The 16,268-nt window shown below is 38.9% G+C and overlaps 1 protein-coding gene across 3 annotated transcripts in view; it reads right to left on the bottom strand.

Moving 5' to 3' along the window:
• Positions 1-16,268, bottom strand: part of dennd6b (DENN/MADD domain containing 6B) — a 78,255-nt gene that overhangs the window by 57,042 nt on the left and 4,945 nt on the right. For all 3 annotated transcript variants that reach the window (XR_013888981.1, XM_080207506.1, XM_080207507.1), the window contains exons 2-5: positions 16,101-16,139; positions 12,436-12,478; positions 5,331-5,443; positions 1,586-1,666 (exon numbers count right to left, since the gene is read on the bottom strand). Coding sequence is in view for 2 of the 3 variants with exons in the window: in XM_080207506.1 (XP_080063632.1) it covers positions 1,586-1,666; positions 5,331-5,443; positions 12,436-12,478; positions 16,101-16,139 (276 nt within the window). In the remaining variant the exon portion in view is untranslated. The remainder of the gene's footprint in view (positions 1-1,585; positions 1,667-5,330; positions 5,444-12,435; positions 12,479-16,100; positions 16,140-16,268) is intronic.

The following is a 16,268-nucleotide window of genomic DNA, read 5'->3' as shown; positions in this document are numbered from 1 at the left end:
TCACCAAGCAGAAACTGATCACTGAATTCTGCACGCATGAAGACAGCCTTAACCTGGATCTTGGGTTCATGTCACACTAGGTGTAATCCCACCACTTGGCCTGGGCTTGCAAAATTCTACTAACTCTCCTGGCTTGAGACAATTCACACCTCTTTAACCTGCGATTAAACCCCTCTCCACTCATATCGTCCGTACCTGCAAAAACTTGATTACCTGTAAAGACTTGCATTCCAACCATTATCTTGCAGTTGAGTTTTTGTCTATATATGCCCTGTTGTGAAATCAGCTCTCCACTCATCTGATGAAGCAGTGGTACTCTGAAAGCTCTTGATACCAAATAAACCTGTTAGACTTTAATCTGGTGTTGTGAGACATCTTACAATGTCTGGATAGGCTGGGATTGTTTTCCTTAGAGCAGAGAAGGCCAAGGGGGACCTCATCAAGGTGAGGGACATAGACAAGGTAGATAGGAAGTGACTATTCCCCTTAGAAGAGGGATCAGTAACCAGCAGGCATGAATTTAAGGTAAGGGGCAGAAGATTCAGAAGGGGATTTAAGGAAAACCTTTTTTTCTTTACCCGGAGAGTGGTGGGAATCTGGAACTCACTGCCTGAAAAAGAGTGGTAGAGGCAGGAACCCTCAACATTTAAGAAACATTTAGGTGAGCACTTGAAATGTCATGCAGGCCAAGTGCTGGAAAATGGGATTAAAATAGATAGATGTTTGATGACCAGCACAAACACGATGGGTCCAAGTGTCTTTTTCTATGCTGTAAAATTTATGACTCTAGATATATAAAAGCTCTAATTTACAAGGGATATTATGACAAATGTTGCCTACTGACTATAGCCAAACCTGTCCACAGGTACGGGCCTCTGTCTGAAAAACTCTGCACTGCATCTCAGTTGATGATATGCACTCTCTGCCAAAAATTATGCATTATCATTTGGAAAGTCTGTTGTCCAGAACCCACTATATAACACAATTGTATACTTCCTGGGTTAGGAATATGAATCAAGGTTGAACAATTGCACTCTTCTAGCTGTTATGGCATAATAAATATATTAATAATTTCCTGTTATTGTTCAGTAAACACAGTAAGAGGTCTCACAACACCAGGTTAAAGTCCAACAGGTTTATCTGATAGCACAAATCACTAGGTTTCGGATGGAATGCAAGTTGACTTGCATACCAACCATTATTTTGTAAATTGAGTTTGTCTTTATATGCCCTGTTTGTGAACAGGACTCCTACTCACCTGATGAAGGGGCAGCGCTCTGCAAACCAGTGGCTTGTGCTACCAAATAAATCTGTTGGACTTTAACCTGGTGTTGTGCGATCTCTTACTGTGTTTATCCAATCCAACAATGGCATCTTCACATCATTGTTCAATAAGGCAGACTCTTAATCTGAGCACACTGTTTCTCCTCTCCAATAAATCACAAAAATTGTTGTCTTTCTTCCCTCAATTATCTATCAGTACAATGAGGTAGGCTAACTTCTCAACTTCAATGTTTTGGTCAAAGCGTTGACTCTGATCTATATACAAACAAGTCTAGTTCATATTGCAAGCAAGACAGGTTACCTTCTGAAAATAGCCACGTTTAACCGTACAATCTTTGACTTGTCGGAAGTAAACAAATCCGTAATAATGTGCTCGATCCAGCTGAAAAAAATAATTTGAATGGGTTAACATTCAAAATATACCACAGAGCCATAAAATCTGATAACACAGTCCATCTATATTTGCTTCTTTCATCAACCTAGGATGCATCAACTTCACAGATAAGGTAACTTATCAACTTATAGTAATGCTAATCTTTTACTGCAATTTCTCTATCAATTATTATCCTGTTCATAACTTTCTTCTCCTCTTTTAGTGTAGTGTTCACATCATTTACTTCCTATGTGAAGACAGATGGAAGTACCTATACTTATTTAATATATGAACTATATCCTCTGTTTCTCTAAGACGACTTCAGGTCCTTCATAGATCCAACTTCTTTCTTAGCTAACCATTTACACTTTATACATGTACAGTAAATATTTTAGGTTCAAATTAGTGTTGCCTGCATAGCCTGTCATTGCCTCCCTCCCATGTTAATATTCTTACTTCCTTCTTGTTTTCCAGATTCTTCCTGATTATTAACTCAATATGGCTCTGGACAATCGTCATAAGCCTGTGTTTTCGGTTTTATTTATCTTTTATTTCCTCTATCATCCTGGAACATGCCTAGTAATAAAAACAAAGTGCTAGGAATACTCTGACAGGTCTGGAGAGAGATAAAACAGAACTCTGTTCCTTGAATGCCTTCCGTTGTTTTATTACTGCTTCACCACGAAATCATGTTTTCCAATGTAAGCTGCTAAGACCCTTCTTAAATTGCTGAAATTAACCATTGAGTTACTTATTTTAGGTTTGATATTTTCTGGTCTCTTGCCATAATTATTCCAAACTGAATTATGATCTGGTCACTATTAGATGATTTGCTACTGTAACGTTTATCCTACTTCATTTCCCAGAACTAGGTCCAACACCATTTCCTTCGCTGTCCTGATGAAAGGTCAACAACCTGAAACACAGTCTGTTTTTCTCTCTCTACAGATCTGTCAGAACTGCTAAGTATTCCCAGCACTTCCTGTTTTTATTACTGGTGGCTTCCTGGTTGGCCTGGAGATGCACTGATCAAGAATGCTTTCCTGTACACATGTCAGAAACTAATCTCTTTTTCCAATCTTGGTACCATATTTTTCCCAGCTAATGTTAGGGTAAATACAGTAAAGGTCTCCTAATATTACTTCTCTGTTTTTGTTAGATGACTTTGAAATTTGCTCATCTATCCCCTTCTCACTTTTAGGATCTCAATGTTAATAAAAACTTCTCAGCTCCTTCTCAATTCCTTAGCTGAACCCAATTAAATCCAAGCGTAAAAATATCTAGTATGCCTTTTCTAATTTAGAACTTCAATATCTTTAATCAATACGATCATATCCATTTCCTCTTCCTGTTCGCTATTGTTCCTGAATACTTGGGCACATGAATATTTTAAAAACTGATTCCTCCCTTATTTAAGCAATACCCCTAGTATTAAAACCACATGATAATCCCACGTTGCAATCTGTGCCTACAGATCACCAACCTAGTTAGTTACACAACTAACATCAATGTCCATACAATTTAATTCCTCCATTATTTTTGCTACTTTCCTCAATGTGCTCCAAGATTTTTGGGAAATTTCTGTTTTTATTGTTGCCTACATCTCTGTCTTCTAATTGCATTGCTGCTCCTTTCTGCTATTTTGTGGTTTCATTCCCTACCTCTGCAAAATTATTTCAGACCCTCCTCAATGGCATAATTTAACCTCCCATTGGGCTGCCTCTGTTCAAGGTCAACACTTTCATTTTGTACAAGTGCCCTTTATCCCAGAACTGGTCACAATGTCCCAAAAATCTGACATCCTCCATCCTGCAACAGTTCTACAATCACACATTTACCTGCACAATCTGCTTGCTTTTACATTTACCAGCAACAGCAGTAGGGGTAATCCTGATTTTTTAAAAAATTTTAACCTTTCCCATAGCTTCTGAAACTCTGCCCAAGGACCACAGCATTTGTTCTACCTACATTGTTGGGTCCAACACGGGTAACCACCTTTAACTGTTTTGTTTCCTGTTTGTGATATCCATTACCCTAGCATCAAGGAGACATTATAACATTAAAGAATGACAATTAGCTATTACAAAAACACTTGTCTGTACAAATCCTCCAGTGACTACTACATTTCTAATCTTTCCATTTCCCATATGCAGTCAAATTTCCTGTATGCCTAGCTCAGAGTTTGAGCCATTCCTACAGTTCTTGGCACCTATCATCCTGCACTGGGTTCCCACTCTGACCAAATTCCTGCCATTCCATTTCGTAAATTCTCCCAGCTTTTGCACACCTAAGAAATGAATTCAATCCAGGATTAACCCAAAAAAAGCTAAATACAGAAGTTGGATCATACAAAAGAGAAACGGTAAAGAATTTTATAAGCACCTAATAACTCAACGGTTTTAAAAAAAGGACAAGGACCAATTAAAGATCATTGCTGCTATCAAAACAATGAGGAAAAGGGTTGGGAGAAGTGCCTTCTTGCAGCAGTGTTGGTGAAGATGATGGAATGTTTCATCAGAAGGAAAAGATAAAGTTTATTTTTATTAGTCACAAGTAGGCTTACGTTAACACTGCAATGAAGTTACAAACCCCACTTCAGTTTTTAAGGAAAAGTTGGGGAGACACTTGTAGCAGAGGTACATCAAGCGCAAGGGTTAAATTTTGGATTATTCTAGCAAACAAATAGCACAGGCTCAATGAGCCGAATGATCCCCTGCATGCTGTAAATTTCTATTCTTCTAGGTGTTTAAAATTATGAGGTGTTTTGATAAATAAGGAAAATCTATTGCTGTTGATGAGTGAGTCCATAAATTAGAGCATACATTTAAGATTACCATCAAAATATCAAAGGTAGTGTTTAGGAGAAGACTTAGAGAAATTACTTCTATCTAGAGTTTTGCTAAAAGGTGGAACATTAATCACAAATAATTTCCATTTATATTGCAGCTTTTATGTAGAAAAACATCTCAAAGCACTTCATACAGGACTCATGAGAAAAGTAAACATCAAGTCAAACGAGATAATAGGAGGTGATCAAAAGTTCAGTCAAAGGAAGATTCTAAAAGAGTGTGAGGTAGAGTAGTCAGAATGGAATTCCAAAGGATGTGGCCAAGGTAGTTGAAGGTACAACAACCAAAAGTGGGGCCAAAGGGGTAACAAATTCAGAAGAATGCTAAGTTCCAGGTGAGAAATGTAGTTGTAATGAAGGATTAAGTTACAGAATACAGAAATAGGAAGGAGCAAAGACATGAGCGATTAAGAAGATATGTCAATTCTTGAAAAAAATTGACAATATGTGAAAAAAAGTAGGCAAATTAGAATGGGATTAACTGGAAAGAGAACAAACTAGCATTTATATTTGTTAAGGCAAGTGGAAGGAAAATAGGAGAAAGGTGCATAATAAATAATGATGCATAATAAGTAGATGTAATAAGTAGCTGCCTCAAAGCTGTTTTTGAATTTTGAGAAATAATTTAAAGATCTGGGTTTCACATACTACTTTATAAACAATGTTTCTGCACTCAAACTGGTAGTTTAGTGCAAAATCATTCTGAACTGTCAGTACGTGCTTTAACGTTTATTTTGACAGGCCGATAGGAAATTATGTTTTTAGTTGTTGATAAATTGAAAAAATAAAGGATTAAATTTATGTAGGGTTAACTCTGAAACACACCTGAAGAACAACTGGAGCATCTCGATTGTATTTCTCTTCATCCCCATTCAAGGACAGCTTGTGCCCTGCTGTCTGCCGAATTCGAAAACTGAACTGTGTGTCTCCAAGGCAGCCTGCAACAACAACAAAAACAGCTTGCACTCTATGATACCCTCTCGATAAAAAGCATGCCAGAGCGCTTGAAAAATTGAAATACAATGGAAAATAGACATTGAACTATAGAAGCAAAATTTATGCAAGTAACCCCAGACATTCCACAGCAGAGCGCTCCAGTTTTGCTGCCAATTACAGGGTGAAGTGATGGGATGGGGTACACAAAAGGCCAATGTCTGAGGACTGAAGGGTGCAGGAAGGGATAGCCTTGATGAATTTACAAATAAAAATGATGACACTAATTAAAGAGAGTTGAAAACAAGAACAAGATCTTTAAATGTGATGTGCGGAAACAGGGAGCCATCTTTGGGTGGGGCAGAACATGGACTTTACACATGTGGTATCATTTTGGCTCAGTGGAAGCAAATTTTTCTTTGAGTCAGAAGGTTGTGAATTCAGGTCTGAGCTCAGGACTTGAGCATAAGAGCACATCCAGGCTGACTCCTCAGTGCAGTAATGAAGGAGTGTTACATTGCCAACTGTGCATTCTTACAGATAGAATACTAATCTAGAATCTTGTTCGACTGGATGCAAAGGATTCTTTTGACACTTTTTGAACAGCAGTGTCCCAGTCAACATTTAATTAATAGCACCAAAAACTGATGATGTGCTCATTTAACTGTTGTTTGTGGGATAGTACTTAATGCAAATTAGGTGATTTAACTGTGAAATGCTTTGAAACATCCCAGAATAAGTTAGGTGCTAAATAAATTTGAGTTGTTTCTTCTTTCCTGTGTAAGTCAATGTATAGAACTCTTAGGGGATCTAAATCAGAACAATGCAGTGGAGGATTGCCAATTTTTCAAAGATCAAAAGCCAGGAAAGAGAGTGTGCATGAGCAATATCAGAACATTAAAAAAAATCATGATGATAAAACACTAAAATGTTTTAAGTCACTAAGTGTCAATGCAACTGCAACTCATTTTGAAACCGAGTTTATTAGGCTGCCTTGTGTCCAACTATTCACAACTATCCCTCATTCACTTTATCTCCTATTCCTCATATTTAGTTTTTTTTTCCCCTCATATCCCCAAGCAAAAAACAGCTCAACAAGTGCTTTCTCCCCAAGGAGACACTGCTAGTATCAGAATCAGAACATGAGATTGATGAAACTAAGAAGCCAAAGGACAAACATATCCATATCAATTAACCAGAGTTCTGCAATGCCAGAAGTCCAAGGCCCTGGCCGTATTGATAAACAGCCCATTGTTCCCTCTCCAGTACCACCAAGGTGTGGACAAGATTCTGGAAGGGAGCCAGAGTAAACCTGGCCCTGTGAACTCCAGATCTTTCCTTAGTTATTAAGAATTTCAGCCTGTACATTCCAGGTGTTAAAACAATAGATTAAAAAAGAACCACAGACAATTCAGTGTCATCATCATCTAATGCGCTGGTGTCAGGGTTTGGAACATATGCTCTGGGCTGGAGAGGTACAGTGGGAAGGGGAGGATCCAGTTGTTGTGGTCCATGTGGATACCAACAACATAAAAATATTACTAGGAAAGAGGCTCTGCTTAGGGAGTATCAGCAGCTGGAGCCAAATTAAAAACCAGCACCTCAAAGATAAGCATCTCTGGATATTACCCGAGTCACAAGCAGATTGGTGTAGAGTAAATAAGATTAGAGATTTGACTGGGAGGTTCAAAGGTTGATGCAAGAGAAGTAGGTTTCAATTCATAGGGCACTGGCAACAGTACTGGGAAAACAGGGAGGTGTACCACTGGTGCAGTTTCAACTAAACTGTGCTGCCCCAGTATTCTGGCAAGTTGTATAACTAAGACAGTAGAGAGGGCTTTAAACGAAAAAAGTAGAAGCAAAGGAAGATATGAAGGAAGACACTGAAGGAAGATATGATAAAAGGAGAGAGCAACATAGCAAGTAAAGTAATGACAATCAGAGCCTAACAGGAAGATACAGAGCATGCAAACACAAAAATGCACCAGCAGATTAATACTAGACATTACAAAAATATTAAGAAGACACTGCATCTGACCAAATGCAACATTCATAACAAAATGGATGAATTGTCACTAAAAGAGAAATAAATATATATAATCTGGCAGCCATTACAGACACATTCCTGGGACCTGAATATTCATGGGTTCATGATATTTAGTAGGGATAGGAAGCTAGGAAAAATAGGTGAAGTAGCTCTATTAATTAAGGATGATACTAGTATAATAATAAGAGATTATCTTAGTTCTAAAGATCAAGATGAAGAGTCAGAATTAGTAGAGTTAAAAGGTGGAAAATCACTTAAAACATAGAAAAACTACAGCACAAACAGGCCCTTTAGCCCACAAGTTGCGCTGATCATATCCCTCCCTATTAGGCCGACTATAGCCCTCAATCCTATTAAGTCCCATGTACTCATCCAGAAGTCTCTTAAAAGACCCTATCGAATTTGCTTCCACCACCACCGATGGTAGCCGATTCCACTCACCCACTACCCTCAGTGAAAAACTTACGCGATATCTCCTCTGTACCTACTCCCCAGCACCATAAACTTGTGTCCTCGCATAGCAACCATTTCAGCCCTGGGAAATAGCTTCTGAGAATCCATCCAATCTATACCTCTCAACATCTTATACACTTCTATCAGGTCACCTGTCATCCTTCGTCTCTCCAAGGAGAAAAGACCGAGCTCCCTCAACCTATCTTCATAAGGCATGCCACCCAATCCAGGCAGCATTCTTGTAAATCTCCTCTGCACCCTTTCAATAGCTTCCACATCCCTCCTGTAATGAGGCAACCAGAACTGCGCACAGTACTCCAAGTGGGGTCTGACTAGGGTCTTATAAAGCTTCAGCATTATCTCCCAACTCCTAAACTCAATCCCTCGATTGCTGAAGGCCAGCACACCATACGCCTTCTTAACCATGTCCTCTACCTGCGAGGCCAATTTAGAAGTCCTATGGACCCAAGGTCCTTCTGATCCTCTACAATGCTAAGAGTCTTACCCTTGATATTATACTCCTTCATCCCATTGGGCCTGCCAAAATGGAGCACTACACATTTATCTGGGTTGAAGTCCATCTGCCACTTCTCTGCCCAGCTTTGCATCCTATCTATGTCAACGCTGCAACTTCTGACATCCCTCCCAACTATCCATAACATCACCAACCTTCGTGTCGTCAGCATACTTACCAACCCATCCCTCATCCAGGTCATGAAAATTACAAACAGCAAGGGTTCCAGAACAGATCCCTGAGGCACTCCACTGGTGACCGACCTCCATGCAGAAAAAGACCCATCTACAACCACTCTCTGCCTTCTGCGGGCAAGCCAGTTCTGGATCCACAAGGCAACAGCCCCTTGGATCCCATGCCCTCTCACTTTCTCAAGAAGTCTTGCATGGGGGACCTTACTGAACGCTTTGCTGAAGTCCATATAAATCACATCTCCTGCTCTTCCTTTGTCAATGTGTTTCGTCACACTTTCAAAGAACTCAACCAGGCTCGTAAGGCACGATCTGCCTTTGACAAAGCCGTGCTGACTACTATTCTCTAAATATTCACAAATCCTGTCCATCAACTTACCAACCACTGAGGTTAGACACGGTCGGTAATTTCCAGGGCTATCCCTATTCCCTTTCTTGAGTATAGGAACCACATCCGCAATCCTCCGGAACCTCTCCCATCTCCATTGACGACACAAAGATCATCGCCAGAGGTTCTGCAATCTCTTCCCTCGCCTCCCACAGTAACCTGGGGTACATCCCATCCAGTCTTGGCGACTTATCTTGATGCTGTTCAAAATTTCCAAGACATCCTCTTTCTTAATGTCCACATACTCAATCTTTTCAGTTCGCCGCAAGCCTGCAGTACAACCACCCAGATCTTTTTCCACCGTGAATACCGAGGTAAAGTATTCATTAAGCACCTCTGCCGGTTCTGTACAAAGTTTCCCACCTTAACATTTTATAGTTCCTATACCTTCACATCTCATCCTTTCACTCTTCACATACTTGTAGAACGCCTTAGGGTTCTCCTTAATCTTACCTGCCAAGGCCTTTTCATGACCCCTTCTGACTCTCCTAATTTCCTTAAGTTCCTTCCTGCAAGCCATATACTCCTCTAGATCCCCAACATCACTTAAAGGAATAGTTTTTGTTCCCCTTGCAGTAACTACACTGTAGGATGGGGTATACAGGAAAAAATAATGGGAAGTTGAGAGAAAGGTATGGAAATAATCATGGGTAATCTACATATAAATGGGGCAAATCAATGGCAAAGACAACCTGGAAAATGAGTTCATAATATGCTTTCAGGGCAATGTTTTCAAAGAGCATGACCTCAAGCCAACTAGAAAGCAGGCTTTTCTAGACCTGGTAATGTGCAAAGAGACAGGATTAATGAATTACTTAATTGTAAGGGAGCCCCTAGGTAGCAGAATATGATTGAATTATAAATTCAGTTTGATGGAGAGAAGTGGATCTAAGATGGGTAATTTAAAGATAATTGGAGGCAATTACAAGGGCATGAAGACAGAGCTGACTAAAGTGAATTGGAAAATTAGAGTAAGGGGCAGATCTGTAAAAATGCAATGGAAGATTTTTAAAGGTATTTCATAATACTCAGTAGAGATACGTTCCAGTGAAAAAGTTGGAATCTAGCGGAATCATTATTCGTGGCTAACTTGGGAAGTTAAAGATAGTATCAAATTGAAAGAAGAAAGCATACCTGTCCTTGTTGTCTTGGAATTGTAAGAAAATTGGATAGAATAGAAAAAAAGCAAAGAATGACTTAAAAAATAAGGCAGGAGGAATTAGAGAATGAAAGTAAGCTAGCTAGAAATATAAAAACCAATATTAAGAGTTTCCATAAGCATTTAAAAAGGAAAAGAGTAATTAAAGTGAGTGTTGTTCCTCGAGAATCTGGAGAAGCAATAATAAAAATAAGGAAATGGTGGAAGTATTGAACACGTCTTGTGTTTGTCCTCACTAAAGACATAAATGACATCCCAGAAATAATTGTAAATCAAGAGATGAGAGAGGGAAGAACTTAAAATAATTACAATCACCAAGGAAAAGTACAAAGAAAACTATTAGAATTAAAGGCTGACAAGTCTCCAGATCCGGATGGTTTCATCCTCAGGTAAAAGAAGAGGCTGCCGAGATAGTACGTGATTTGGTTTTGATTTTTCAAAAATTCCCTAGATTCCTGGAAAGGTTCCATCAGATTGGAAAATAGAGAATGCCACTCCTCTGTTGAACTAAGGAGGGAGAGAGAAAACAGGAAACTACAGGCCAGTGAGTTTAATATCTGCCATAGGGAAATGCTAGCCTGTTATTGAAGTTATGGCAGGGCACTTAGATAATCTTAATACAATCAGACAGAGGAAATGTGGTTGCGTGAAAGGGAAATTGTGTGACAAATTTATTAGAGCTCTTTGAGGCAGTGACATGCAACGTGGATAAGGGGAACCAGCAGACGTCGTTACTTGGATTTACAAGCATTTGCCAAGGCATTGCCATAATAAACAAACAAAAACTCATGGTATAAGGCAGGGCAACTCAAACTTTGGATCGCAATTCCAAGAAGGGATTTTGAGGTTGCAAGTGCCAAGGCAGCAATGGATCTCAGACTAAGTACTAACAGTTCCAAAGCTTCTTTTAAGTCCACATGATGTTTCCTATTGGGTGGTTGTGACATAACAGGCAAATCTTTGAAATCTGATTCCAGCTCTAAACAACTTATGAAATGCTATGTTTTATTTTTAAAACTGCAGTTTAAACAGCTTGCTCTCAAATACCACCACCCAACCCCACCTCATTCGCTCTCACAAATCTCTCCACCCCTAACCCCCATATTTGCTCCTACATATACCTCCTCCACAACCCCCCTCACGTGCTCTCATAAATCCCACTGCCCAATCCATTCACTCTCAAATCCCTCCCCCACTTCCCAGTATTTGCTCTCGCAAATGCTTCTTCCCATCTGATTTGCTCTTGCAAATCCCTCTCTTCCATTTGCTTTCAAAAGTCCCTCTTCCCCCTGATTTGCTCTCATAAATCTCACAGATCTAACCATCACAAGTCTCTTATTCTGGGGTTTTCACAGATCTAACCCTCACGTCTCTCATTCTGGGGTTACATAAATTTTCAAAGCACAAAATGCTGCTACAGTTGGAAAAAGTTGGAGAAACTCTTGTGTCAGGTGTAACACATGAGCACGGATTGGTTGGCTAGCAAGAAACAGAGCGTAGGGATAAATGGGTTATTTTCGGGTTGGCAAAATGTAACCAGTAGAGTCCTAGGACCATAACTATTTACAATTGGGTAGATGCTAAGGGCTACCCTTATGGCAATGACTAGAAGCATAGGATACCCTTAAAAAAAAACAGGTCTGCCATTTAAGACAGAGATTATTAATCTGAGAAATTCTCAGGGTCACTGAATACTTTTAAGATTGAGTTAAGTAGATTCTTGATTAACAAGAAGCCAAATGGTGTCATATGATAGACAGGAAAGTCAAAGCCACAATCTGATCAGCTTTAATTTTATCAATGGTAGGTGGAGCTGGCTCGAGGGGCTGAATGATCTACTCCAAATTTGTATGTTCATAAATATCATTGAATTCCTAGTCCAACACAATTATGAAGGCAGCACAACCATTCAAGAGGTTTTGATGCTGAGATCCTAGTAACAAAATAGAACAACATAAATACTCAGATGCTGAGTTAACCATAAATTGTGTATTGTATCCGGAACCACCACCAAGAGGCTATTTTTGCCTGCGCTAGTTTTAAGCCCTCCTTGCACTAATTTATAGTCTCCTGCATTCATCCCAAACTAAAAAATTCAAGGACTTCTGAAAAGATAATAGCAATAAGCAGTAAAAAGCAGACAATTAAAGATGTTTCTGGGTGGAATATAATGATGTGCATATGTACAGCTTACTACAAAGATCAACAGGGGAAAAAGTCTGCCTCATTTGAAGGGATTTCTTACCCGAGTAGGAATCTGGAAAAGACAGGTAGCAGATGCTGGTTTTCTGAAAATGAAGAAAAACAAAAGCAGAGAGGAAAAACAACCTGAAGTTAGTGAAAGTGACTGGGACCGTAATGAGGCAAATTTTAAACTCAAGGTTTTTAAAGTAATATATTTGTTTTAACAGATTAGAAAGTCTCCTTGACAGTTAAACATACCTACTACACAAAATGAAATTAAAATGACTTCCTAAAGGTTTAGGATTAATGAAATATTTACTGTATCCTGAAAAACATGAAAATCTCCAATTTCTTTAATATTCCATTTTTCTCCCAATAGTTCCCCGAAAGTTTGCAGCATGTTCACATTCACAAAGGATGAAAGTCATACCTATGGTTATTTCAATTTTTGGAAGAATTCAAACTTAGAATTGCAGATAAAACTAGAAGCAATTATGTGGCAGGGAAATATAGGTTTAGAAAATTAACAGAAATCTGGCTGTAGATTGGACAGGAATGTAAAATACACAAAGTCCATTTAGAAAGAGATACGAAAGATTAAAAAGACAAAAGGGTGGCTACATTGATAAATGAGAGAATACACCCCGTAGAGCATCGACGGATAAGGTAAAGCTACAAAAACAGTCAATACGGTTGCAGCTCAAAGCTAAATCAAAACACTTGATAGATTGATAAGATGGAAAGACACCTTCAAACTATGGGAAGGAAATGAAAAGAATGCCATATGATGAACAGGATGAATTGGAATAACAAAATTATTCTTGTCCAAAAGGACAGAAAGAGTATAAATGGAATTCCTACAAGTCTCCTCCTCAGGCAACAAGTTAGTCAGTCCTCACATAATTTAACATCCATTTGCTATTAATTTTTTTCTCCAGATTAATGTCACCAAAAGTGACCTCACTATTAATGTTATATCTACTCGTCTGTAATCATCAGGTTTATTCCTCTCACGCCTTTCTGAATAAGTGTAGGAGTGTGACATTTGCAGTCCTCCGGATCTCTGGCATTATTCCTATTTCCAAGGAAACCAAAAGATTTTGGCCAGAGTCTCTCATTTCAATCAACAACACAGGGTCGCATGGGTGACTTCTCTACTTTGAGAACTGTGACCTTTGAAGGATTTCCCTTCTATTTTGTTCTATCCAATACAACAATTCTCTGACAGATCTATACGACCTCCTCCTTTACTGTGACATTAGTAAACTCTTCTCTGGTGAAGATTGATGCAAAGCACTCATATAGTACTTCAGTCAAGCCTTCCTCTGTTCGATATATTCTGCTTGATACGCTACCATACTATGAACCTAACATTTATTATAAGCCTCCTTTTTGTTTCAATTCAATCCAAAGGTGCATGGATATAAGTTGATCCTTGAAGCCTCAAAAGATCATTCCAAAAACGGGAGTCAACTTATGTGCCTAGTGTAGAATTGAACCACTGGCATGAGTGGTTGCCATTTTTAAACGTCATCAGCACCTGGATTTCTTAAATTTCCACACATCTTCATAACACAGCCCATATCATCTACTTCATCCTTTGCACCCAATTATAAGGGAGCAATAAGAAAACATGCATTTACAGAGTGAAAATTGAGAGGCTGGCTACCAATGAGAGTATAGTGTGTGTCACGACTGAAAGGGAGGGTTGACTGCCTTAAGTAATAATCGTGCCAGGGCCAGTCCTCAGGTATCACACTGCTTTATGAAACACACAAAGGAAAGACCGCATCCGCAGCTTGCAGCAGCACAAGTCCTGAGCTCCAAACCGGCAATAACCTGCTGCGGGTTGAGCGTGCATTTTTTAAGCTCCTACTGCTCATTTCCCATTGGGTGAGCCCAATGATCTACAGAAATTAACCTTGTTCTCTTGCACACATTTCTGGAATTTCTGCTCCTCCTTGGCCTTTGTACAATTTTCTTTTCCCCAGCCTATATCAGAATAATTGAAATCCCCATTATTACCACTTCATAGTTTTCTTTCTGACTTTTTTTAAAAAACAGATCTGCTCTCCTATCTCCTTCCTGTTACTGGGTGATCAATGATACAAGCATTTCAGGAGCAGAACAGTGATGGTTATGTTGTCATCTAACCAAATACATGATTTGAACCCTGAAGTACATAATCCCTTTCCAAGGCTGTGCACTATATTTAAGCATTACTGCCCCACTCTCTCCTTTTTTATGCCTCATTTCCCCTGAATGTATTGCAGCCAGGAATATTAAATTCCCATTCCTCTCTTTGTTTTGAGCCAGGTTTCCATTATTGTCACTATATCATAATAGCATGTGGCAACAAGTGTTTGCACTTCACCAACCTAATCTGACTTACTCCATGCACTTTTGGACATATACTTTCCTTAGTCTGCTTTGCATTTCTTTCCCGCCTGATTCCTTGTTTTCTAAATTGGACTACATTGTAAAGGTTTTGAGATGCAAAGTATATTTTCACCAAAGCAAAGAAGGCTACAAAGGGATATAGCAGAGATTTTTCCATTATGAATGGTTTTAAAAGAATGGTTTCCTTTAGTTGAACAGTCAGTGAGAAATGTAAGGTTTAGGTTAAGAAAACTTTTTGAAGCACGCTTTACTTCAGGAGTGTTCATAAAGATTATGACACTTAAGGGAAACATGGGCAAAATATTTGAAGAAGATGAGCGTCTGTGAATAGAACAAAGCATTTGGATTAGCTTGGATTACTCTAGAAAAAAAAGTGACATGCAGGATGTGGCCTCCTTCCGTGTTACAGATTTCTGAGTGACAAGGAAGTTTGAATTCCAAGAGATTACAGAGCTGTGAAATTAAATGTCACATGTTCATGTCCTCAGGATATCCCAAAGTGCTGCACAGCAAATGAACTGCAGTTGTTTTACAGGCAAAAAAAATTAGTCAATATGCCCACAGGAAGTTCTCACAGGCCAGAGAGGACTGATCAATTATTTGCTTCCACTGGTGTTGGCTAAGAGAGAATACCTGGCCAAGACATCAGGTCAGGAAAATTTCCTAAACTTCTTTCATAAAAATACAATGGGATCTTTTTCATCTGGCTGAACTGACAGTGGGGAACTTGGTTACAGTCCCATCCAAAAGATGGGACCACATGTTTCAACACATTCTCAATAATGCAATCAAGTACCAGCCTAAATTATATACTCAGGTCTTATGGCATCCTTCAACCCACAACATTCTGACTCAGAAGTGAAATAGTTGACCACTACTTTATTGGCAAAGTACACTGAAGTACATTGTACAAACAAGTTGAAGTGACAACTAGACTTTTACAGAGTGTTTCATTTTAATTTCAACAAGACTAAACTGAGTCGTGGATTGAGCCATTGATTATATACTCCACCTGATTTTCCTTTCAACTGATTTCAGGTTAACACCCCAACAAATGTGAAATTTCTGGTATTTGAAAGATGTATCTGAAAATGTTAAGTTGGGATGATTCCTGAGAAAGGAAGAATTCTATGTGGCCCAAACAATCTTTTCATTTTCCAAGAAACTCTTATTTTACAGCTTTCAGGCATCAAGAAAGTTAGCAGTAGTAGGGGGTTTTATGCACATTCTATACAGCAAATTTATCATGGTTGCAGTTCTGACTAGTAACTTGGGATTCAATGGTACAATGCAGTGAATGGAAATTCCACTAAGTTAATATCTTACCTCCTTTTCTGTAAGTCGCACATCACGGGGATACACAAGCTGAGGACCAAAAACAATACAAACAGCGCAGCTGAAGATCATTTTCATAAAACAGATAAATATTACTTGTTCAAAGTATTAAATACATCTATCCTCAAAATATTTTGTTTTAAAACATTACTTCTATAG

Source organism: Carcharhinus amblyrhynchos, chromosome 19, assembly GCF_965287045.1.
Source record: "Carcharhinus amblyrhynchos chromosome 19, sCarAmb.v2.hapA, whole genome shotgun sequence".
Taxonomy (NCBI): Eukaryota; Metazoa; Chordata; class Chondrichthyes; order Carcharhiniformes; family Carcharhinidae; genus Carcharhinus; species Carcharhinus amblyrhynchos.
The sequence above is the reverse complement of the archived record's forward strand: the minus strand, read 5'-3'. Positions and strand labels throughout refer to the sequence as shown.